Below are 26579 nucleotides of genomic sequence, written 5' to 3'. Positions count from 1 at the left end.
AGAGATTGAGAATTCCAACAACGAAGAACACCGTCGATCCAGAGTTCCACACTGTAAAAAATCTACGTAAATTTAACGTGTCTTTCCCTCGTCAAAAAAGACGGGCACGCTTATTGTTTCAAAACACGAGGTTGCCCTCGTTATTTACGTGCCGCGAGAGCCGATCCTTCCAGAAAAGCCGAAATCCCAGCGGTGTCAGCATGCGCTGATGATTAAAAATAGCCTTGGCGACAAGGGAGAAATTGCTTGAGATAGTTTCGGTTTTACACTGAAAAAAGAAACCGAAAGTTTATATAAAACCTAAGATAGACTAAACGGTTTGTTAATTTTTTACGAATATAATAAAGTGACATTATTATTATTAATATATTGATTTGCTTAGTTTTGTCTTAAAAAAAAAAAAAAAAAAAAACGAAGAGACTTGTGAAAACTGCGCAAGACCATCGCTATTGCAATCAGCTTCCGTTCGGCCGCCGTTGGAGTTCCGGAGGGTTCGAGCATCGCTTCCTTTTTACGTTTTAGCCGTTTTAGCGGATATTTTTGATAGCTTACTTACGAATACCGTGTTCAATAATAGCAAGCGATTACAGAGAGCTGTGAGACGCAGCGTCGCAAGAGGCGGACAGTCATGGCCGACTGGTGCAAGCGAAGGTGAGGAAGTTTCTTTTGTTTCTGCGAAGTGCGCCGCTGTTTCAAACTTTGTCGTGTACCGTGTGCTTGCTAAGCTATGCTTAACTCTTACTATGCTCTACCCGGTTGTATTTCGTTATTTGAGAAGAGCGTATTTTCAAAATTTATGGCTCTCTCCGCAGAGTGAGAATGATTCGCGTGCGGCGGAACCGAGGGCCTGTCCTGGGCGCCGTCCCTACGATGGTCGCCCGCCGACGCTTTTGCGGAGCGTTCAAGTACAGTCTGCCGGCAGTTCAAGCAATCACAGGTCATGCTAGTTCTGACGTGTGGTCCGAACAGTCTCTCGCCAACGATTTGTTTCATAAAGCGGGAGCGAGAAAAACGTTACAAGAGCGAGCAGCATGATTTCTTGCCCGTGCTGATGCCTGTACCGTAGAGACGGACGATCTCTTTGCGTATGCCCAAGCGGCGCGCTTTCCAAGTTTGCGATTGCGGGTTGTGAATAAAGTGAGTTTGGATGTCACGCTTTTTAGTGGCGGCGAAAGCCGCTACAAAAGGCAGAGCAGTTAGAAAAAGCAAAAGCATGAAAAAATGTTAAAAGACTACCAACGTACCAACTCGCCCAGTTATTCTTTGTCAAAGAATAACTGGGGACATGCGATAGTTCATAGCAACCATTTATGTCCGACCCATTTTATTGAATCTTTTCTCTAAAAGCTCCAAATTGTATAAAAAAGTGCTTATCATAAATTAAGCCGCACCACTGAATGTCTAATAGCGTATGACTTGTATATGTGTCCTCAGCAAAAGAAAAGGAGGCATTGAAAAAAGACCAATCATTTTGTTTGCTTTGTGTTAGAGCTTCTTTCAGGTACACGCAAAATGTGGGTGTCTACATCTAAAAACGTCTAATTGACATTCCCCGCAGGGCTGCAGGCCTGTCTCAGTTGGGCTAGCAGGTTGGAACCTATGGGAACCTGCACGGACCTGCATCACTAGAGTAAAAGTGACGTCCGTCCACTGATCTCTATTATGGGTGGCTGGAAGACGCATCAAGCAGACAGGTATGAAGCCACCGTAAGTAAGCGGCCTGTCCCGATAGCGACCGCTTGACAGGCTTTTAAACTCTCCCGAGTGCTGGTTCGAACAGCGTTCAGGGCGCTGGGTTTTTTCTTGTCATCCCAAGAGAGCCTGCTTGTTGCGGAGTAGCAGTGCATCCGGACCCGAGAAGTCTCCTGGGAAGCCATTCGACGTGAACATTTTTAGATTTTATTTTATCAAAAAGTGTGTATGTCCCCCTATTCTTGGGATTTCATCCAGAACTAATTTCTGCAGCACACTGGCACATGCGGAGAAGCGCACTGAACAAAGCAAATCTATCGCAATGGTGACTCTGCGAGCGCTTTGAAAGGTTTGAATGGCATAAACGACTTTGTTTGCGCGAGCTCAATATTTCATTCATTTTATGAAGTGTTAGTGTTGAAAATACTTTCCAGGTACAAAATTTTGCAATCAGGAGTAATGTTCAATGCATTCGTATCCATGGGGTTACTTTTTTGCATGACCAATTTTGAGCAATTTCGATAAACTCGCAAAAACTAAGCCTTCGCGAAAATTAGGTCATTTACAGTAGTACAATTAATCTTGAAACCAATATCGAATACCGTATTACACTAAAGTTCTCAAATACAATTTTATTATTAGCACACACAGCCCTGAAATTGGCCATTCTCAGATGTTTTCGTTGTGACCTTCATCAATCCATGTACTTTAAATGTAGGAGCTGCAACCTTGAATCTTTTCTTTTTTTTTCTTTATGGTGCCTAAGGTTTGAGGTAATAAATGTTGTGCACTGCAGTGAACAGTATTATGTGTAGCATAGCCCTGAACATGCAAAGAAGGCACACCACCAATGTCTGAAATATCAGGCTTTCAGAAACGATATTGTCCGATTTTTCTCACCCTTTTGTCAGGATGAAGTTGTTACCATCTTGCCTTCCTCGCATAGTGGTCCTCTGAGCGAATTATGTGATGTTATATCATAGAGTGGCATAGGGTAATTTTCTCTTCTCTTTTGACGCAGGATGTAATGGCATTCCATCATCACAAAGGAGAGTGTACAGTGAGGCAGGCTCGGAAACTTGAACAAAGTGATAGGTAGGATTTCAATTTCTGTCTTATCAAGTACGCGAAGATTATTGATCATAATGTTTGCATGCTACACATACATACTTTCGGTTGAAAAATGCAACGCACCTCTTCTTTATGGCTTTTCTCACACAGTTTCAGAAGACGCCGGTGCGTCATTCTAACGGGGAATAGAGCTGCCGAAGATTTCCTCGTTCATTTCCTGACTCATTTTTAAGAGTGCATCTCCCAATGGTGGCGCCTCTGCATTATCATCATCAATTGAGTTGTCAACGGCGTTTCTTAACATTTCACGAGAATGGAGCTATAATATATGACATGAAATTTCACAGGTTGGAATACAGCTGTTCAAAGAAACAGCTTTGAAAAGTCAGCATTTCAATGCAGGCGCCGATTTTTCTGGCCAATTTAAGACCGTTCTTTCCATTCAAAACGCCCGACATACACGGCGTCCCAGATAACTTGCACCATACTTAAAAAAACACCGGAGGGCTCTGCAGAAGTGAAATCAACTGTCGTTAGTAAGCGTCTTGAGAAAGTGCACAGTTTTTTTAATGCGCCTGGTTATGTAAATAACTAAGATTAATGAGCTAACCTTTCTAATATTCTTTTAAGGGCCAAGATGTCAATTGTAAAGTTGCAGGGCGCATAATACGTTTTCGTGCTTTTTTCCGGCCTTCAAAGAACGCACATTTGCGGCGCGCTCGCACTCCTTGATAGGGGAAGCGAGTTGTCACGCGGTATTTTTTTTTTGTATTTCGCGGGCGTTTTTTTGAAGGCTAGGAAAAAGGAGCATGCAAAGTGCACCTTGTTGAAAATGGTTTAATTGGGTGTTTCTTGATGCGCTTTACAAGTTTCCATTTCACACCTCGGCTTTTAAACGAAGATTTCAAAAGTTAGCTTGTTACTCTTAATTAAATAATTAGGCGCACTAAAACAATTTCGTGCACTTTCGCAAGAGACTTTCTAACAGCGTACAGTTGGTTTCACTCCCGCAGAACGCTCCTTTTTTTTTAAAAAGTTTGGTGCAAGTTATCTGGGACACTCCGCTTATATGTACTGGTACTGTACATTTAGTACACTAAAAGCATACATGTAGTGTACTAAACGTGCACTTATAGTACGCTAAAAGTACACTGGAGGTGCACTTATGGTATACTACACATGTACTTGGGGTGTACTAAAGGTATATTATTTTGTTTCATAAAAGTGTGAAACTAGTACGATTTCAGTACATACCCTAAGGTCATTATTAGTATACTTTCAGTATACTGATTTTGAACGACTTTTCGCTAAGGGAATGTATCCAATCGGAGGTGTTCTGGAAACACACGCCGCCGCGTGCAACGCGGTACGACGCTTAGTGTCACGTGGTACATGCTCGTTTGTGCTCCAGAAATCCTCCCACTGTTTGTCTCGTCCCGTGTACATGTAGTGTTATTTGTTTATGAGCTTTAGAGACACGGTATCATCATCATCTGCGAGAATCAAGAGCCACGTTATTGAATATACAACACGGGCACTTCACACCATCGTACGTGGTCTCCGAGGAGGATATAAGCAACAAATATGTGCAGATGAATGAACCGTATTTAATTCAATGAATCAAAGACTCAAAGTTTTCAATATATATATATATGGGGGGCTGCGTTCTTTTCGAGATTTGATCGTCGTTCTATCTCTCAGTTTGTACACAAAGTAGATAGAACCTTCTACGCCTTATCTATTGTAAAACGTTTGCAGTTTTTTTAAATTATTTTTCGATGTTTTTTTTACTATCTTGCTCTAAAAACTAGTCTTATAAACACCAAAGCTTTGCGAACTAGCTATTTGTTTGTTTCTTATCTGGATGTGAGAGATATACTTGGACTCTGTGGTCGGTTTGCCTTGCTGCATACCCGACCCGGAGGAATAACACGGAGCCAACGGTTTCAACAACAAGAAACTACATTTAATTGGACATGGACAAGACGATTAACATTGCTACCGGCGCTGCCGGAGTCCAAGTAGCGACTCTCCGTGCGCCGCCTCTGATCTGCCTTATCAAGGCGGCGCATCCGATGTGCGCGTGGCTGGCGTGACGTCGCCGCCACGCGGGAAAAGTTCGGCTTGAGCCTCGCAGTCGGGCAACTTGGCTTGGGAGCCGCCAGGGTGCCCACACTTCCCCCCCCTCAAGCTTCGTCCGGCATGTCGATGACGGAGACGTTGTGGGCGTCAGGGGGTGGATGGCGCTGTTGGGCGGACTGGCGTTTAAGTCCGACCGGCGCCTGCTGGACGAGCGCGGCGGCTGCTGACGAGCGCGGCGGCTCGGTCAGCTCCAGCTTGTCGCTTGTTCGGGATCAGGACTCCACCAGGTGGCTGCTTTGCCCGTGGTCCTGTAGAGGGTGGCCGCGGTCCACGATGAGACCGGCCACCGTGTCGTTCAGATGGCGGGTGTGGCGACGGCTTTGTCCATGAGTCAGCTTCGTAGAAAACATGGAAGCAGACGACATGGGACTCAGTTGAGGGCTGAGCCTGACGTTATTTTCGGACCCCTTCCAGAAAGTTTGAAATAACGGATCTGAGGTGGGCACACAATCTTCTCCCCCCTCTCTTGAAAAAGGGGCAGATCCGTGGAAGTAGAAAACTACCCCCAAAATGCGAAAGAGGCCAAGGAGACAAAAAAAAAAAGTTCCTCTCTCTTTGGTGTCACCGACGTCGCAGGTTATACCGCCGCCTTGGTGGAGACAAGGGGGTTTCCGGAACGGGACTGCCGTCAGTGTCGTTCCGGTCCTGCGAGGAATCTTCGTCTTCTGCTTGGAAAAATCGTTTAAGGTCGGTGACATGAACAGGTCCGGTTTCCTCACTAGACTCACAGTTAACTAGTTTGTAAGTGAGTGGCGAGCACTTTTCACGCACGCGAAACGGACCTTCCCACCTGTTGGCGAGGGAGGCTGCGAAGCCTCGAGCGGCGTCACTCAGTGGGTGAGTACGCCGGAGTACAAAATCTCCCACCTCGAACTGCAAGTCACGTCGCCCCCGGTTGTACTGTTCAGCCTGCTGTACCCGGGCGACGTCGAGATTTTCTCTGGCCTCTCGAAGGTTATCGGAGAAGCGCTTTCGCAGGTCCTCTGCAAACTTCACGTAGGGGCGAGGCCTTCCTCCAGACTCTGTAGAAAGGAGGCTGTTAGAAAGCGGGAATGCGAGCTCCTTGCCGAAATTTAATTGGGCAGGAGTGAGACCCGTTGACCGATTAGTGGTTGTACGGGTCGCGAATGCCAGCTCGGGCAGTTTCGCGTCCCAGTCCTTGCGGCGCTCTGTGTAGGCCACTAGCATCATCTTAAGGTTTCGATTTACCCTTTCCGTGATGTTTGCTTGCGGGTGGTACGGGGAAGTTCTTTTGTGTTTGATTCCCAGTACCGCGCATGCGTCCACAAACACCTTACTCGTGAAATAGGAGGCATTATCGCTTACAAGCTGTGCAGGAAAGCCAAACCTAGCGAATGTTTCGAGTAGACACTCCCAGATTTTTTGCGAATCTAGCTTCCGCAATGGAAATAACTCAACCCACTTCGTGAAGTGGTCGGTTACCACGAACAAGTACTGATTGCCCCGGGTACTACGTGGGAAGGGGCCCATGACGTCACAGCAACAAATCTGCCAAGGGCTCTGACTCGCGATTGGTTGCATGAGACCGGGGGGCTGGCCACCACGTGGTTTTGCCTTCTGGCACACCGAGCAGCTACGAGCGTATCGGAGCACATCCTGCCTCATGCCTGGCCAGGTAGCAATTTGGGATAACTTTTCGTAGGTCTTGCTCCCACTGCTGTGTCCTGCCAAGGCAGAGTCATGCATGTATCGGATGAAAAGCTTACGTAGCTTGCGGGGTATCACGGTCCGGAATGCCGAGCCATCCGGATCGTCGTCGGCCTGGGGGATGTAGCGCAGCAGGAGGCCGTCGTCGCTCATCAAGTAGGAGTCGAACTCCTCGTCACTTGGGCGGTCGACTGGACCTCTTGCTGCCAGCCAAGCGGACACGCGTTGGCAGAGTCCGTCATCCAGCTGCGCCTTGCGAAGCTCCTCGCGGCTCACCAATGTACCCCACCGTGAATCTGGGGATCCTCGTGTCGTGGCCGCGACGGTCACCAAGCCATGGGTATCCTGCGAGTGTTCCTCAGGAAGTGGAGCACGAGAAAGCGCATCAGCAACTTTGTTAGTTGACCCCGGGCGGTACACAATGGAGTAGTCGTACTGTTGTAGCGTAAGCGCCCAACGAGCAAGACGTCCAGCTGGATTCTTAAGTCCCCTTAGCCATGATAGCGCTAAGTGATCAGATTGAATCTGGAACGTTGCGCCATCTAGGTACATATCGAAGCGCTTCAAAGCATGAATAATGGCGAGACATTCACGTTCTGCGACACTGTAGTTGCGCTCGGCTGAAGTTAGCGTGTGGCTCGTGAAAGCGACTGGCCGAAGCACACCGCCATACTCCTGCAGCAATACAGCACCCAGGCCACAGTCGCTTGCATCTGTCTGCAGAACGAACGGCTTGTTCACGTCTGGGAGCTGTAAAAAAGCGTTGTCAGTCACGGCTTTTGAAAGGGCTGCGAATGCGCATTGTTGTTGTTCGGCCCAACACCACTTGACGCCTTTTTTTAGGAGGTGATTGAGCGGTTGCGATATCTCGGAACAGTGTGGAATGAAATCCCTGTAGAACGCAATCATTCCGAGGTATCTTTGTAGGCTCTTTACGTCATGTGGGCTTGGGTATTCCGTTAGCGCGCGCAACTTATCTTCATTGGGGCGGAGCGTGCCGTTATCCACAACGAATCCAAGGAGGTTAATCTTGGGCGCGGCTAACTGAACCTTTCCGGGATGAATCGTGAGCCCAGCATTACGCATTCGCTCAAGTACAATGCGAAGGTGCTCGACATGCTCTTCGATAGTTCTCGAGAAAACAACCACGTCATCCATGTATGCCATGGCAAATTCGTACTTCGAGTTCCCAAGTACAACATCCATCAGGCGTTGAAAACTGGCTGGAGAGTTAGACAAGCCAAACGGCAGTCGGGTGAACTCGAACAACCCTCTGTGGCAGATGAAAGCCGTTTTTGGAACGTCTGATGGGTGAATCTCTATCTGAAGGAACCCGCGACTGCAATCCAGCGTTGTAAACACGGTCGCGTTACCGAGCGCGTACATCACGGAGGAAATGCTGGGGAAAGGGTAGCTGTCTCGTACGGACACATCGTTAAGCCGCCTGTAATCCACACAGAGTCTGGCTGTTCCGTCTTTTTTCGGGGCGAGAACAACGGGGAATGCCCAGGGGCTCTTCGACTCACGTACTGAACCGGTGTCGATCATTTCCTCGAGCGCCGCATCAAGGAGTGCCCTTTTGTGGACGCTGATCGGTCGAGGGTTGCACCTCCGAGGCGGCGCGTCACCGGTTTCAATACGGTGCAGCAGAATGCCAGTCTTTCCAGGTGTTTCCGTGAACATCGGTGAGAAAGACTCCAGGACGGCTTGCAGCTCCTGCTTCTGCTGGCTGCTTGCGGGGCACTTTCGCAACGATTCTCGAACGCCGGCAGGCAAGACGTCTGGCACCGTGGTGGAGTGGGCTGCAGTGGTCGAGTTAGGGATGCAGTCCTCCCTTTTGGTAAACGGAGTCAGCTCCGGTTGTTGTCCCAGCCGGTATCCACCACCAGAAAAGTCGAGTGTCATGCTTTCGCCTGTAATGAAATCTCGGCCCAAGATCACAGGTACCACAAGTCCTGGCATATAAAGAAATCGCTGACGTCGCTTTTTTTCATTAAACCGAATCTGCAGCCTCACGGCTCCTCCAGCTGTTATCGCTGTACCAGAAGCTAGCTGCAAACGGGTTTCGCACTCCCGGAGGCTTATCTTTTTTGCTTTGCAGAGTTCGAAAACGAAATCCCCTATGAGCGAGATAGCGGCCCCAGAATCCAAAAGTGCGGCAATGGGAAAATCGAGCAGTGATATTGTCATGCGCGGTTCAATGATGTTAGGCTCGGGCTGGATTCGACATACCGATGGAATCTGTGCCGCGGCCTGACCGCTCCCAGGGACTGCTCCGGCCGTCGGCGAGTGGCTGTCTGGTTTCAGCGTCGCCGGCCGTAGTAGTTTCCCTGGTTGTTTTGGTTCCGGCCCTTTGCCGCCGTCTCGTGCCACCTCTTGTTTGTAGTGTCCAGAAGCCTTGGACACTGCTTTCGGTGATGGCCGGGCTGCTCGCACTCGTAGCAGCAGTCCGACGACAGTTGCCTGCTTAGGCCACCCGCACCGAGGTGCCCGTCGGACTGCCTCCAGTGATCGGATAAGGAACCACTATGGGAGGGCCTCCACCAGGCTTGCGACTGGCTGTTGTGGGGAGGGCTTGTTCCGTTGCGGCGGGGGTCAATGCTGCTGGGCTGCGGGTTTGCGACCGCACCGTGCCAGTTTTCGCCAGCACTTGCAGGAGCAGACTGATGAAGATGGTTCGCTTGGGTGGTGATCTCCGTTGGGCCCCAGCTTGCGATAGGGCACGGCCAACGACCTCCCACCTGTCGTGGCGACCCCCGCCCGAAACCCTCACGGGCCTCGCTGTGACCTCCGGGGACCTCTCGGGGAGAGTTAGGCGAACATACGCTTATCCCGCACGGGATATCACCATGCATGCCACGCCAACTCTCCTGGTTGACGTGGTGGGGAAGGGAGGTCTCGTTCGGACAGTCCACTTGCGTGGAGGCCTCGGGGCCCCGCCATGCGCATGCCGGTTCGAGCGCGTACTTGGCTGGTGGCGGCGGCACGTAGTTCCGCTCGGCATGAAGAGCTTCCTCGATGAGGCGGGCGCCCCGGGCTAGCTCTTCAAGGGTCTCAAAGGTGCGGTTGATCAGGTAGACGTGGTACCTGGGGTGACACTGTCTTCTGACCCGAGCTACTCTGTCCGACTCCGGTGACTTCGGGTCCGCCCTCTTGAAGAGCTCTTGCATGACCCGAACGTACCGGACCAGACTTTCATCCGGGTGCTGCGTCCTTGCCTCGAGCTCTCGGAGAATCTGCGTCGCGTAGCCTGCAGGCAGGAACTCTTCTCGAAGCCTTGTCTGGAAGTCCGCCAGGCTGGTGAAGGGGGCCTGTGACCCCAACCAGCACCTGGCGCTGGCTTGCAACGCCAGCGGGACAATCCGCTCCACGATGAAGGCTTCCGAGGCACCGGAGGCAAGGTGGTACGTCTGCAGCTCGCCCAGGAAGTCTGCCACGGACTTGACGTCGTCGTACCCCATGTAGATCGGAACAGTCAAGTGTGGTCTGGGCTCTCGCGGTGGGGTTTCCTGCTGGCCAGGCGTGTGGGCCAGGCGCTGCATCACGGAGTCGCACATCTCCGTGACCTTCGTGAGCAGGTTCATTTGTGCTGCTGCGGCCATCGCGGCTTCCTGCTCCCGCGTGAGCATTCCTGCAAGCACAGAAAAAGAAACGCCCCCAAAAACCCAACACAAGCGCGCAAAACGATTGCCGCGTTCACAAAGACACGGTCACAAACACGCCAATACAACAAACGTGGACGTGACGGAAGCACGAAACAACGATAGGAAACACGGGGAATATGAAAAAGGCTTACCGAAAGAAGAAACCAAGCCCCGTGAAATTCCTGCGAGTGGGTAGCATACCACGGTTGGGCGCCATTGTGGTCGGTTTGCCTTGCTGCATACCCGACCCGGAGGAATAACACGGAGCCAACGGTTTCAACAACAAGAAACTACATTTAATTGGACATGGACAAGACGATTAACATTGCTACCGGCGCTGCCGGAGTCCAAGTAGCGACTCTCCGTGCGCCGCCTCTGATCTGCCTTATCAAGGCGGCGCATCCGATGTGCGCGTGGCTGGCGTGACGTCGCCGCCACGCGGGAAAAGTTCGGCTTGAGCCTCGCAGTCGGGCAACTTGGCTTGGGAGCCGCCAGGGTGCCCACAACTCTAACGAATAAAAGGAACATTAATAGGAAAGCCTGAGGGTAACACGAAATTCTCAAATTTTACATTCTAGAGGTTTTTTCCCGCGAGAAGCTGGGGCAGTTTACTGAACAACTAACTGCTATTTCGGGCCTATATATCTTACGAGCAGCAGAGAAGATTTTGCCTTAGATCTTGCCTTTATTGTTTGAGGCGTGCAATCATGAAAATGTTCATTATTCGTACGCTAGCTTCCACTCACGTACACTGTTAGCAAGTCCCGTGTATTTGGCGAATATTTGGGGTGAAAAACACGCTATTTACACAATTTAGCATAAATTTACATGATGAGTAACGGATAATTCGTTCAGAAATCATGCGAGGTTGTAAAAAACGTGTTTTGGTTCGGTCATACACGCATAACCGTGTAGCCGACCTCGATAACACGCATCGCCCCCGGCGACGACCGCGGCATTGCCGGCTATCGAAGCACCGGAATGCTTGGGGACACACTTAGAAAAGACCGTCGAGACAAATGCCGCGGAAAGAAACATATCTCGCAGACAGATATGCACCAAAAGCAATTGCGTCATGTCGCAGGACGTTGGCGAAACCTGCTCTTACCGTGCTCGCCGCCATCTTCTGGTCGATGGCAATGCGGCTTCCCTCATGTCGCCCATGTTTGTATTTAGTTTAGGGGTCCTGATAACAGTTTCTTAGACACCACAAATAAAGTCATGGGTCTAATTATTCGTTCCAAACAGTTAAAATGGATATAAAAAGCGTGTCCTCGATGTGAACACGTGACATTGCAGTTCGTTTCGTTTTTGCTTCAACCTTCAACTGCAAGCGATCTGGCCACGGCGCAAGCGCAACGCCGATGTACGCTGGAAGCAAGCGCCGGTTGGCTTTCGTTGTTTTTGTTTGACCGGAGAAAATCTGGCAAGTACGCATGGCCCCGCTACTGTTTTGGTTTGACGGGACGCGAGAAGCTTCGCATAGAGCTTCGGAGTTTGCGAGCACATAGTGAAGACGTGACCGGAGAAGTGCCCCTGTGATGTTCCTGGAAGACGGAAAATAGCATTCGTAATCGTCGTGTGTGCTTTGAAAGCGAAGGGAGTCACAGGGTCCACGAGTTCGCAACCACAAGCCAAGGTTCACGACAGCGCGGCGTTGACTTCGACGATCTCGTTCTGTTTCGTGCAACCCGGCGATGCGAAAAAGAGCTGAAACATTCGTCGTGTGTGATGCGGTGCTTTGTATTCCGGGTCTGTTTGAACGACGCTTTTAACACGGAGCGCAAATTGTTTGTTGCGTGGTGGAGGTTCAACGGGTACAGTCGCGTCGTCGTCAGCTGGTCCGGTCCAGCTGGTCCGGGAGGACGCAGCGAGCGTTTTTAAAAGTAAATCTTCCTTCGTTCCGTTTCAAACTGTGGAAGTATCCCGACACATACCGTGAGTAAGAAGCAGCGGGCGTTTTCAACAAAATTACGTTGTTTTAATTGAATAATGGACTCCGGATTGTTGTCTTAAATCTGCCGTTTTTTATGCTTCGTGTTGGACTGCGTTTGCATAGCGACGCACACCGCTCGAGTAGATGATTCGCTCCTGCAACGAGTTTGTTGCGCCAATCATGCGGCGTGAATAAATTAGGGCAAGGTTTCCTACCTGCCCACAGATGCATGTACTGAGACCATTCATATTAAAAATAGCGCAAAAGAGACGGGACAAAAAGACGAAGAAGCACACAGGACAAACGCTAACTGGCAACTAAACTTTATTGAAAGCTTCCAACTTTGCTATCGCCATGCACGTGCTTAGTCTCGTTCAACAGAGACAGGGCGTACCGCCAAATCCGCACAATCATACCGCCCACCGCCCGTTCCAAAAAGTCAGCAAAACAGCTACATCACCCCGCCGCACAATCCGAACGAGAAAAGAATAGAAAAAACGCCGCGTTAATATTGTCAAGTTAGATAGTGTTAATGAAATGGTACTCTTTCTGCTGCATATACACCGATGCGACGCTTATGCAAACGTCTTTGTCACAATCACGTATTTTCACTGCCTCCAGCAACTCTCGTTCCCTCCTTCCTTTGTTTCGTCCCTCCACCTTCGCACCGTCCAGCTTGGGGGAACAACCACAAGTTCTACAATGCCCCGGTAAGTGGGAACCGTAATTGTTGCCAAGAGAAGCCGCATGCTCTCGAAGTCGATCATTTAAGCAACGTCCCGTCTGCCCTATGTAAACACGGCCACACGTTAGAGGAATCCTGTAAACCACCTCTGTGGCACAAGGTACAAACTTTGTCACGTGTTTCTTGCTACAAACAGGCTTCTTCACTTTCGGCCCGCTCACCATAGCGCACAATTTTGACAATCTGCACGGGGCAGTGAAGACAACGTCCACGTCGAACTTTGATGCTATCCTTTTCAGATTGTGCGACACCTTATGAATATAATGTAGCACTACAAAATTCTTTGGTTTCCTCTTAGGTACAACGGAAGAGCATTTCAACTTCTTTAGAAGGGACTCCGCAACTCCCTGTATTAAAACCAAGGGAAACCCGGAGTGTTCCAAGCGAAGTGTCTGGAGGTCAAAACTTTCACTAACTACATGCGGACAGGACTTCAACAGAGCCGACCGGAGGCAGAGCGATGCGATGCCCCTCTTTATCAATTTAGAGTGGGCTGAGTCAAAGGCTAAAAGGGCCTTTTTTGTGCGTGGCTTGTACATCCAGCACACATGGTCAAGGGAGTTAAAAGACAACCGGGCATCTAAAAACTGTAAAAAACCTTCCAACGGAAGTTCGTAGGTGAAATGTAAATGCTTAGAAGATTTGCTAAAAACTTCCAGAGTAGTCTCGACTAAAGAGACCAGGCTTTGCTCTGCAGGAACACTAAAAAAATAATAAAATCGTCGACGTACCTACAAACCTTCACAACGGGGAAGTCAACCAGCTCATGCAAAACCGAGCGGTCAAACTTGGCAAGAAAAATCTCACATAGTACAGGCGCCACACTAGACCCGATACAAATGCCACGCCTCTGCACGTACACCTTGTCCTCAAAGCAAACAAGCGTTGAGTTTAGGTAGCAGTCCAACACTTCCAGGACGGCATCAACCGTAACCCCACACGCGTTTTGAAACGCAAGAACGCCCGATGTCTCAATCAGTTCCCGAACAGCAACTAGAAGTTCGTCGTGTGGAACCGAATAAAACAATTCCTCAACGTCCAAGGAGAAAGCGTTGTTGACTCCAGGTAGGCCCTCCCGTAGTACGTCGATGAGGTGGTCCGAACTGCTCACCTTGTAAGGGTCTTCTGGGATGAGGTTACTCAGGTGCAGCTGCAGAAACCTGCTCACCTGGGCCTGCCAACTGTCTCTCTCTGTGACGATGGCTCTGAAAGGGCACTCAACTTTGTGGGTCTTCGCCGCAAAGAACATCTTCAGGACATCCAGTTTGGAATTTCTTCCACGCTTCGCCAAAGCCTCGAGGTTCAACTCCTCCAGAATCTTGACCGCCCTAGTTTTTGCCCTAGCCGGTCGTGTGTCTGCTAGTTTGAAGTTCTTGTTGATGGCCAGCATAGCTTTCTCACCAAATAATTTGTTTGGGAGTACTGTGAAGCTTCCTTCTTTATCAGACAACAGGAGCGAAAGGTCCGAGTCGTGGAAGTGCCGGACAATCGTCCGGAGAACCGACCGATTGTCTTTGCCACCTACGTAGCTCCTCTGCAACGACTCCACTCCTTCCGAAACACACCGCTCCTTTTCCTCCGTGGGAGCCTTGTCCGCAATCCTGTGGACAGCTGCCAAGAGTTCGAGTTTGTCTGCAGAAGTTTCAAGACTAAACTTTGGTCCTCTTTCCAGCACTCGCTCCACGGCAGGTGGGACCGAAGCACCACCCAGAAAGACCACCGGAGCAACAGAAACTGTCGTCTTCTTACCCGGTTTTGGCAGGTTCCACCGAGTTCTGGACCAAAGAAACTCCGTCGTCGCTACCGCCAACCTACGGTATTCAGCCAATCGGGTCGCTCCAGCTTGGCCGTCCCCGCACCATTTGAAGCAACTGACTCTCAGCCAGTCGTGAAGGAATCGAACTTGCCGCCAACACTCCGACTTGAGGATCTTGCAAATTCTCTTCCAATGCCCTATAGACGAACCCAATGCACCAAACAAGAAAGCAATGTACGGTGGGCACTGTCCTTTCCGAAGACAGTAGGCAAGGTACCTGGCCTTGCACGTCGAGATGGCGATGAGACTCGTGCACTGCGCGCACTGCTCACATAGTGGAAGCTTACACAGAAAAGAGCCCAATGAAGAAGAAATGTATTGTAAAAGCTTGGTCTGCTGGGCAAGTTGGTAGTGGACATTCATATTAAAAATAGCGCAAAAGAGACGGGACAAAAAGACGAAGAAGCACACAGGACAAACGCTAACTGGCAACTAAACTTTATTGAAAGCTTTCAACTTTGCTATCGCCATGCACGTGCTTAGTCTCGTTCAACAGAGACAGGGCGTACCGCCAAATCCGCACAATCATACCGCCCACCGCCCGTTCCAAAAAGTCAGCAAAACAGCTGCATCACCCCGCCGCACAATCCGAACGAGAAAAGAATAGAAAAAACGCCGCGTTAATATTGTCAAGTTAGATAGTGTTAATCAAATGGTACTCTTTCTGCTGCATATACACCGATGCGACGCTTATGCAAACGTCTGTTTGCATAAGCGTCTTGCTACAAACGCCTGTTTGTAGCAAGAAACACGTGACAAAGTTTGTACCTTGTGCCACAGAGGTGGTTTACAGGATTCCTCTAACGTGTGGCCGTGTTTACATAGGGCAGACGGGACGTTGCTTAAATGATCGACTTCGAGAGCATGCGGCTTCTCTTGGCAACAATTACGGTTCCCACTTACCGGGGCATTGTAGAACTTGTGGTTGTTCCCCCAAGCTGGACGGTGCGAAGGTGGAGGGACGAAACAAAGGAAGGAGGGAACGAGAGTTGCTGGAGGCAGTGAAAATACGTGATTGTGACAAAGACGTTTGCATAAGCGTCGCATCGGTGTATATGCAGCAGAAAGAGTACCATTTCATTAACACTATCTAACTTGACAATATTAACGCGGCGTTTTTTCTATTCTTTTCTCGTTCGGATTGTGCGGCGGGGTGATGTAGCTGTTTTGCTGACTTTTTGGAACGGGCGGTGGGCGGTATGATTGTGCGGATTTGGCGGTACGCCCTGTCTCTGTTGAACGAGACTAAGCACGTGCATGGCGATAGCAAAGTTGGAAGCTTTCAATAAAGTTTAGTTGCCAGTTAGCGTTTGTCCTGTGTGCTTCTTCGTCTTTTTGTCCCGTCTCTTTTGCGCTATTTTTAATATGAATGTCCACTACCAACTTTCCCAGCAGACCAAGCTTTTACTGAGACCATTTTTTATGTTGTGAACGTAGTGCTCTTTCTTTATTTTGGAAGACGCGTTGGTGCATTTATTACGGTACAATCACTTGAGAGTTGAGAAATTGGAGAGCGAGCAAGCTTTCCCAACTTTGTCTCTTTCTCTCTGGCACTGCCCTGTTTCAGTTTCAGTAGGCATATCTACTAGCAGGTACAAACTGCTCTAAAGCAGGTAAAAAACGGGAAGCTTAGGACGGTGCGGACTCCGTGTTTCGCGCTTTTCGCAAGGTGACAGGGTAAATGCTTTTGTGAGATATGCGGAATATGCAAGCGGTTTTGTTATGCCCGTCGTTTGCGTCTCTCCAGCTAAACGAATAAGATGATCTACTACAAAGGCGCAATCACAAGCCAAGATTTAAGATAGCAGTCGTTTGCTTCGGTGATCCGTGTAGCTGTATTTTACCCTGCTCTCTGAAACACCGTGTCATGACGAAGAGCTGGAACGGTCACGGTTTGTGCTGGCCTCCCGGTTGACAGAAACCCGCGTCGCCCGCATCGGCACCGAGTGCGCTTGGGCTGTTGATGCTCAAGCCTTTCATCCGCGGCTTGTCGCCAGCTCATCCTGCTGCTCAACGGTGAGGAAGCGGCGAGAGTAACCTCGGAAGTGAATGTAAATCCTCGCTCATTCAGTTATCCGGTGTCAAAGTGTGGAAGAAGTCGAACGTGTACTGAGGGCGGGAACTACGAGCGTTTTGCCTTGCTTTTATAACCGAAACCAGACCAACGAGATAACTGCCTTGCGTACTCTAAAATGACGGAAGCAATAAGTTTCAACAGGTCGAGTACGTCATCGGGGATGTAGGCGAGACGGTGCACACTGTTTAAACGCTTGCATATCCACGAGTGGTACCAGGAAAGCGACGTCAACAGAGAAGGAGCTCGCGATTCAGCATAATGCACTGCTACGGGCCCGTGTATCTTCAAAGTTCGGGGTGATGGCAGTATAAAAAAAAGACGCATCAGCGCCCCACACCAGTGTTCACGAATAACACCGGTCACAAACTCCCAAGCCCCACCGCTCTTCTCGACACCGACACGACATACGACAACAAACTGCATCAAAACGCCCCAAAAGTGAAGGCGTCTGCTCCCGTACTGAAACTGCTGCAACTAGCGGAAGTGAAGTGTTGGGCGGATGTCCGGATGTCCTTCACAAAAATATATAAAAAATGCTTTGCGCAAGGATCATTTTCATTTATTATTGTATGTGTAATGACAAAATCCCAATAATTTGTTTTCCTCTCTGATTCAAGCTAGTCGGACTGCTCATAACACTGGTAAAGCAAGAAAATAACAAAACTTTGAACTTTTCCATGACCGGTTTAAGATTTATTGTTAACATATCGTTATTTATTGCAACGGACTAACATTATAGGTTTTGCCTCCATACTTTGTAAATGCAAACAGTTCTAACACACGGCTGTCTTTTGCGCCGTGTTTTGTGTATTCTTCTATAAATCTGTAATGGTCAGCGACCAAAGAGTTCATCCGCACATGTCAAGCTTATATGCGCCGCGGGGAGAAATGGATATCGAGTAGGAAGTGTCGGGCGTAGTGTCGGTTGTTGTGTTTGTGTACATGTCGGTGCTGTGTAGCTGTGTGCTGTGTTGCCTGCGTTGTATGAAGGGCTGCTCTGTAGTCGTGGTTGTTCGCAGTGTTAACAGACTCGGCTTCTTTTTTTTTAAAGCAGGCTGCTAGAAATCTCGATAGGTGGCGCAAGTTACCGCCCGATTCTAAATAGTGTGCTCAAGTTATTTATCCATGTAAGTTCGGCATTCGTTTTTTTTTTTTTTTGTCAAGCGGATTGTTGAAGCTACCGACGCCGCCGACCGCCGACAACGCACGTACGTACCTTTGCAAGTAGCTGCGTCCGCCGCTTGGAGACTTTACTGTGTATAAAAGACATCGAACGAGAACAAACGCGCCCTGTGTGCTTTCAATTCGGCTGAAAGGCGCGCGGCTCGCTGGGCTCGTCTCTCGCCTGTTCTCGGCCGCTGGCCGCCATGTTTCATAAGGAACACGCTCGAAACGGTTTTGCGGAAGGCAGACACGGAGTAGCGTGTTAAGTTTACACAGCACCTCATGTGTAGACGAAAAACACAGATGTCCTCGTGTAAAACGAACACGTTTCGACGTGTCCGCTATAGGACAACGGTTTACACGTCTGGGCGTGTTATTTTTGCTAACAGTGTAGAGTGTCACATATTCAAGGTAGAAAAAAAAAGAGAAAAAACGCCTACCGAGAAATATTGCAAAATGCTGCAAACAGCATCAGCGCGCATTGATTATCCGCCCTGATGCTGTTTGATTGTAGATTACCCAACTTACAACTGGCGTTTTAAGTTGGGTAACGTACAATCGCTTACAATACCCTGCAGAAACACGAAAAGTGGCAGAAGAAAGGACAATAATTAAGAAAACGAATCGCATCCTTTTCTTATTTTTTAGTGCTTTTATTATGCCTGCGATGTGGCAATAGTAGCATATTTCCCTTCATTACCTTCATCTCGTCTATTTCTTTTTGTCAACCTCTTCCGAACACATTTTATACGTAATATCTGAGTACGAAGAAAAATCATAAATGAGAGGCGCGTGTACTCATCATTTAGTTAAGATGTGATACAAAACCAAAATGACCTTTTTCAATAACGACTTTCAAGGGCTTATATACAAACGAGCTCTTTTCGTCGGCTGTCTTGTTAATATGGAATTCACGAATTCCGCACAAGCCAATATATTCTATTCCGGCATTAAGTCGAAAGCGAGGGCTTCCGATCAGGCGTCCACCACATCATGAACTTAAACGGAGACGCGAGAAGAAAGTCTAACCATTCTGAAGGCAAAAACAAAAGGAACCTTTGCAGTGTGCTTCCTGCCGAGTAAATATTTCGAGGGGATGACTCTTCGATGGCCAGCGTCATGACGTCGATGACCTGCTGTAGGTTACTGCTGAGTGCCCCCCGGAGTACAAGGTTGAGTACGTCGCAGAACGCAGAAATTCGATGGTTGCCGAAGTCCTCAAGGACCTCCCTGGGAACGTTCTTCAGGTCGACATTCATCCGCTCCACGACGCCAGCAACCAGTGATGTCCTGAAATTGCGAGAAAGTAATTGCGCAATACGTTCGTTTAGACTGGGGTAAGTTATTTAGTTTCAGTGAGCGTGGGGTGTCCCCGCTGTAGACGAAAAATATTAACCAGTGCGGTTCCATCGTTAGCCTGGAAGTATTTAAACTACACCACGCGGTTGTGATAAACGAGCGCACGCCGGTAGAATGCTCATATCTGAGTCGAAACGGACTGGGGTGGAAATGGGACCCAGGATTTCTGGCTTGTGCTGGGGTATATTTCGCTTCACAAGCTCCGAGCTTTACGCGGTTAGCACAATCGGCCAGCGATTCCCCTGAAATCGCAGGCAAAAGAAATTAAAAGAAAACGTGGCCATCGTTTTTTTTATGTATATATGAATAGATTTGCTTATTCAAGTTACCTTGCAGGTTCCGAAGGCATAATTGAGCTGGAGGGATGCCAATACACAATAACAAAGAAGTACAAACATGAGACAATGATACATACGCACGTACATATATATGGTCGCTTGTTTAGAAGCGTGAACATGAAGAGGCCGGATCGGCTAAGGAATAACTGTTTTATCCTCTCATTCAGAAACACAGTTGTAGACAATGAAAGTATTTCCTCAGAGAGCGAGTTCCAGTATATTGTTGTAGACGGAAAGTTCGAATATTTGACACATTCGTTGTACATGCGCACTCTCGCACTTTTTTTTTACCATGGGGTTGTTCTTTTTATGTTAATGAGGAGGTAGCAGATACTTGGTATTATCTGTTCCGATCTGATTATAAAATGTGTTGCGGTAGAATTTTAATTTCATGTGAGATAATGAAACCATCCAGCTATTTCTTTAGTACGGTAACACTTGAGCTGAAGTTTCAATTATCTAATATAATTGCAGTTCCTCTGTTTCGCATTTTCTCGAGTTCATTTAGGAGATAGGGCTGATGGGGATCCCAGGAGGCACTAGCACACTCTAAAATGGGTCTAATGTACGGAACATATAGTGTACGTGTGTCGGACATAGGATTATCTATAAAGTTTCTTTCAATAAAATTCATAATATTTCTTTTTCAGTTATATACTCAACGACATCGATTCACGCTAGGTTTTTTTAGGATATACTCAAATGTATTTAAATTCTGCTAAAATACTTAAAGCTTTGCCCAGGATGTAAAAAGAGAGGCTTACGCTTAGACGTAAAATACATATGATAACATTTAGATACCTTAAGTATCATTTCAAAGTGTCACACCAAGTGCAACCTACGGGACATATCATCTAGCAATATTCTGCAATACGTCGTGTTGCAAATATCAAAGCGAACAACATAGTCGCCAGCTTAAAGCCTCGGTGATATTGTTAATTAATATTAAAGAAAAATAACTTGCCGTATATTAAAACCGATTATCTTTCTTAAGATATATATAGTCGGTCAGCAAAGATAGTATTATATCAAAAATATTTAAAGTTGAAAGCTTCTTGACAATGAATGCGTGAGATGCCATGCCAAATGCCTTTTGAAAACCAAAAATTAGGCAGTCAACCTAAAGTCCGTCGTCAAATGACGATGCAAGGTCGTTATTGAACTCAATCACCTTACTCAAAAAAAAAGAAAAAAAAAGAAGCAAACTTTCGAATTCTGTGTTTCGATGAACGCTTGCGTCAGTGGCTCGTCGCTCACCCTCTTGTGGCGGAAACTGGAAGTTTCCACCTCGAGGGTCCCTTGTTTTTGCCGCTCAGAGGCCCGGCGGAACAGCTCGCGGTCAAAGCTCGCGAACAGGAATTTCTGTATGCAAAAAAACTTTTGAATGTTCCAATGTAGTGCTGCAGGACGTATGTAACTGAACCGGATTTCAAGGCGCCAACGAAACGTGTAGTGGTGCTGCAGCATCTATGGGATTGAACCGGTTTTCCAACGTCAACCAGAAATGCTGCAGTGAACATTTGTACAAACAGGTAAGCGTTCATTCAAAATGAAAAGGCTGAAATTAAAAAAAAAAAACATATGACAACGTTAAAAATTAAAAAAGACGTATGAAAACAAAAATAAAAGAGGAAAAATACAGAGGGAATTCGCCTTTTTTTATCGGGGCTCTTGGTCCGAAAGCATTCGCGGCGAGGTCTACAGCACATATTGTTTACCCTCAGTTTTTGTAATTTTAACTGGATTTGTTATACCAGATAGGGGGTTTCCAATGACTTTATACCATATTTACTTGAAAACTTGTTAATGAAAAGTGCTACACTTGGCATTTGTGATGATAACTTGCTACCTCTTGATTTGCGTAATCGCTGAGGCGTTTAAAATTAGACCATAAGCAAGAAATTATGTCAGAGGTTGAAAAACTGCGTGTTAATATATCTTAAGTTTATTATTAGTACTACAAAATGTGATAATGTAGACTGCCAATAATGGTAAGAATCAAAAAAGGTAATTTAATCATAATAGTCTATACAAAAAGATATATGTTTTGCATATAAAAACTATTACATCGTTATCGAGATACCAACAAACAGAGAATGTAATCAATGCGATGCATCGAGCGTTGCCTAAACTATAGAAAAATTAAGTTCCTAGGTCGGCCACGCATGTCAACAATATTTTGTCCTTGAACACTTTTTTACTTTAACCACTACGCTGTGAGACTTATCTCGAGTTAAGAGTGATACCGAAATCAATGTCAATATGAACGTTTTTTTTTCTTTTCTTAATTAAAATGCGTCTCCTGGACTGCATACTACCTTAAACATCATTTTTTGTTTTCAGGATCTAGAGACGACCTGCGTGCCTAACACACGAACTTCCTCGTATAAGAGAAAATAATTAGTGTCGTTCAGAGACGCCACCGTACCAGACAGGCCAGCAACTGGTATACGAGCACGCATTTCCGAGTTTCACTATATCTACTATTTTGCAAAACTAGTAGCACAAACAATAGACAGTTAGAATTGTGAACAGATAGCCGTTAATGGACAGGTACTGTACTTCTGCACATAACAAGTACCATTAGTTTTGAGCAGGTATGAAGGGAAATTGTCCATAGTTTTGAACGACGTTCTAAGGGCCATCTCTAAGGATGGGTACTAAATTTGTCGTTTTTCAATACCTAGGAAGCTTTCCACTCAAGAGCGACTTTTCAAACAGAATACTGAAATGGGATGAACTAATATCACTATATATTGTGAGGACAAATTTGCTATGCCATCGTACACCCCCCCTCCCCCCCTTCCCCCTCTGCTTCCTTCGGTTTTGAGTCATTCACTAAATGCAAGATTCCGTCATAAAAACTGTTCATTTCGTTAATTCTTTCATTAAACGCTTCAGGGGAGGTCAGAAGTAGCATATAAGCTACAGGTGAAAATACACATCGAAAGTAATTGTTAGAGACCGTATTTTTTTCTCTTTTCTGTAAGGAGTAAGCCGAGTCACTAAGCCCGGGAATGCCTAGCGGTACTTTGTTTTTGGATTTCATATATTGTCAAAGTTCGTTTCGGTTTCCTTTCAATTTATTATTAAGAGACGCACACATTTTTCTTACAATCACCCGATATGGTTTGCGTTTGATTACTTAAAATTTGTAATTGTGTACGAGGGCCATTTTCCTTCTTTTTTTTTTTTCCTCGGTATTTCGAGTATGCGCACCTCTTTCTTGTTGAGCATTGGACGTAGTTCTTTATTCATCCATGGCTTATTTCTACGGTGGATAGAACTGATCACTCTGGAGGTGAGCTATTTAAAACATTAAAAAAAGAGTTCACATTATTTCTAAATATGTTCCAAAGAGTTTCAATATTCATCTTGTGGAAGAGCTTTCTAAACTTGCGAAATAGTCGCGCAGACTACTTGGAATACATGAACTCGACCGTTTAACATAGGGCTTTAATCCTGCGATGCATTCCGGTCTAACTTAAAAATGCGGCCTGAAGTGATCTCATAACACGAGTGGTGCTATTAACGCCTAGTGCCATCACTTATATAACCATCAGCATTTGTAAGGATTGTGTTGGCCTTAGTGTTTTGGTGTACATGACAACAGTAACTTTAACACTGTGTTTGATATCAAATGTTCCACAGGAATAAAATACAAAACTGCATTTTCAGGTCTTGTTTCTGCTATAACTTGCATATAACACCAAAGTATACAACTAATAGTTGTATTACTTTGGTGGACAAAAATCTAATATTTTACAGGATTGATTCTTAGCTGCTAATAAAAATATGTCGGGTCAATAAGAACGAAAGGTAAACGTTCTCAAGTTTCTGAATATTAATAGGCGATATTGCATTATTATCATATATAGTTATTTAATTGAATATTACCTTTTATGCCGTCGTTCCGCTGAAATATTATTTAGAATATTTTTTTAGAGCTTCCGAGGGAAAGCGAGAAGGTTCGACCTCGCTTCGGAACCGCCCGATTAAAAAGAAATTGCCTCATCACAACCATCATCATCATAATCCAGAAGAAGGTTTACGTTTTTTTTTGTTTTTCTTGAGCAGAGCACTGGTTCTAACTTCTATGCAAACGATACAAAAAGAAAATGGGCAACACAATCCAATCCATAGGCGCAGCTTTGATTTTCTAGCAGCTCGTATATTTCTCATCAACCTCTCAGTCGAAACGTATGTCAATAGAATGCATCTCGGCATTATTCTATCTACTAATTTTGCTTCTGTAATGTCGGCCTTGAACATACCGTTAAGTGCTAGGACCGCGCACTAGACATTTTGCTAAATTACCCAAGTGCAATGGAGCATCTGCGAGTCTAGTTCTACGCGCTGTGCGCGTTGGCGCCTGCAGCAGTAACTACGACGAAAATAATCCCTGGAGAAGGGGAACAAGAGGGACAAAGGACAAACACAAAACTCCAAACACAGCTAGGTGCGCGACCGAAAAAATCCGCCTGGTCCGGGTATCGAACTCGGGACCTCTCCATTACAGGTGGAGCGCTCTACCAATTGAGCTAACCAGGGGTTAGACATCAGTAGAGCAAACGGGTTTTATCAGCCGCCACCAGTCTAACACCAACAAGGGTGAAAGTTGCAATTTAAGGTAATGATTATTAGGCAATTTAATGCAAAGGTGCAAGCGAGCTGGACAAGAATGACGAAAATAAACCCTGGAGAAGGGGAACAAGAGGGACAAAGGACAAACACAAATCTCCAAACACAGCTAGGTGACTGGTGCGCGACCGAAAAAATCCGCCTGGTCCCGGTATCGAACCCGGGACCTCTCCATTACAGGTGGAGCGCTCTACCAATTGAGCTAACCAGGGGTTAGACATCAGTAGAGCAAACGGGTTTTATCAGCCGCCACCAGTCTAACACCAACAAGGGTGAAGCTTGCAATTTAAGGTAATGATTATTATGCAATTTAATGCAAAGGTGCAAGCGAGCTGGACAAGAATGACGAAAATAAACCCTGGAGAAGGGGAACAAGAGGGACAAAGGACAAACACAAAGCTCCAAACACAGCTAGGTGACTGGTGCGCGACCGAAAAAATCCGCCTGGTCCGGGTATCGAACCCGGGACCTCTCCTATACAGGTGGAGCGCTCTACCAATTGAGCTAACCAGGGGTTAGACATCAGTAGAGCAAACGGGTTTTATGTTTGTCCTTTGTCCCTCTTGTTCCCCTTCTCCAGGGTTTACCCTCTTGTTCCCCTTCTCCAGGTGTCCCTCTTGTTCCCCTTCTCTTGTTCCCCTTCTCCAGGTGTCCCTCTGTGTCCTCTTGTTGCCGTTCCTTCTTGTTGCCCTTGTGTCCTCTTGTTCCCCTTCTCCAGGTGTCCTCTTGTTCCCCTTCTCCAGGTGTCCCTCTTGTTCCCCTTCTCCAGGGACAAACACAAAACGGAGTTTTGTGCTTGTCCTTTGTCCCTCTTTTTCCCCTTCTCCAGGGTTTATTTTCGTCATTCTTGTCCAGCTCGTTTGCACCTTTGCATTAAATTGCATAATAAGCAGTAACTAATCTAGGGCAAACACCCCAAAGAAATAGCGGCTTGCACGCGTGCTTCGCAGCACCTTATTTTGGTGATTTACTTGGAGTCTTTTATACAGGGAAGGCGAGCGCATGCGGTACGTCTACCTACATTCCTATACTCCGTTCACCCTTTAGCTGAGACTAGAAACACCGCTTTCAGCGCGAGCTCGCAGGCCTCCGCAGTGTTTTGGTTGAGCGTGCCTGCGCGTTCACATTTATACTATCAAGGGCAGAAAGCTCGCGCTGAAGGCGGAGCTTGTAGTCTAAGCGTAATTGTGAACGAAGTATAGCATTGTCCTCGATGATTGAATAATTTAGTAGTAGGTATATTGAGGTGCAACGTCATGAAGCCGTTGTTTGGCTGCCTCCAGGATGGCGCTCCCTCGAGCTAAGACAAGCACTTTACACGTACTGTATATGTTTATTGTGCACTGTACAGTCAAGGCTTGATTTCGTTGATTAGAGAACACCCGAAATTATAGTAAACAACACATTGGGAAAACCAAAGAAATTGGAGTCCTGGTGTACGCAAGCAAGTCACTGCAGAGGTCGTGTCTTAAGGGGAGGGATCCTTCGCTTAATTGGGGGGGGGGGGGGGGAGAACTTACGATAGTTTAAACAGAAGTTCAACATGGTGTTAAGGTTTAAACGAACTGATGCAATGTAGTTATCGTAGTTATGAAGTGTAGGTATGAGAAGTAACTCTTCCAGGATGACTTTTACCCGAGAGGGGGGCATAAGAAGAAAAAAGGGTTCACAGGTCGAAAAAAGAGCAGAAACATACAACATCTCTCACTAAGCTCTAAGTTAGAGATGTTTACTTTTCCGGTTTTTTTATCTACCACTGTCAAACTATTTACTCGTCCTCCAATCTTGGTTTAAAGTAATTACGGTAAACTTCCACCCACTCGCTTGCGCACTGACTATTTCAGTTAAAGGAATCTAATCCTAGGCGCATGTTTTTTGAAGCAAGAATTATGAACACTCACTCCTGATGGCTACAAACAATATCCATTTGTTCAAAATTTGCACAATTGCAACCTATTTTAGTTAATGTGCATTCACACGACGTTTCTCCATCTATACATTGCCACACCACGAATATTCGTTCTAAATACCATGTCGCTTATTCTAATTTAGAGCCACAGAAAACAAAAAGCATTGTGCACACAGATTTTTCGTCAAACTCTAAACGGGGGTTAGACTAAAATTAACAATATGCAGAACAAAACCGCTGCTCAACGCTACCAGAAGAGCGCATCAGTTCTTTCTTTTGTTCGCTATAAGAACACGGAGATGTCTCAGCTTTGATCCCCGTCGCTTTCCGTGTTTTCGCTCGCTCCCTCTTTCTTTCTCCTTGATTTCCTAGTGCCA

General features: G+C 46.8%; 1 protein-coding gene across 1 annotated transcript in view; it reads right to left on the bottom strand.

The window, feature by feature from the left end:
- Positions 1-18905: 18905 nt before the first annotated feature.
- LOC8052859 (17-beta-hydroxysteroid dehydrogenase type 6) overlaps positions 18906-26579 on the bottom strand; it is a 28277-nt gene continuing 20603 nt past the window's right edge. Inside the window, exon 5 of the mRNA XM_040206489.3 lies at positions 18906-19245. Coding sequence (XP_040062423.3) covers positions 18906-19245 — 340 coding nt within the window. The remainder of the gene's footprint in view (positions 19246-26579) is intronic.

The sequence above is a fragment of the Ixodes scapularis genome, unplaced genomic scaffold (assembly GCF_016920785.2).
Source record: "Ixodes scapularis isolate PalLabHiFi unplaced genomic scaffold, ASM1692078v2 PGA_scaffold4__175_contigs__length_147842914, whole genome shotgun sequence".
Classification (NCBI taxonomy): domain Eukaryota; kingdom Metazoa; phylum Arthropoda; class Arachnida; order Ixodida; family Ixodidae; genus Ixodes; species Ixodes scapularis.
This window is presented reverse-complemented; position numbering and strand designations above follow the sequence as displayed.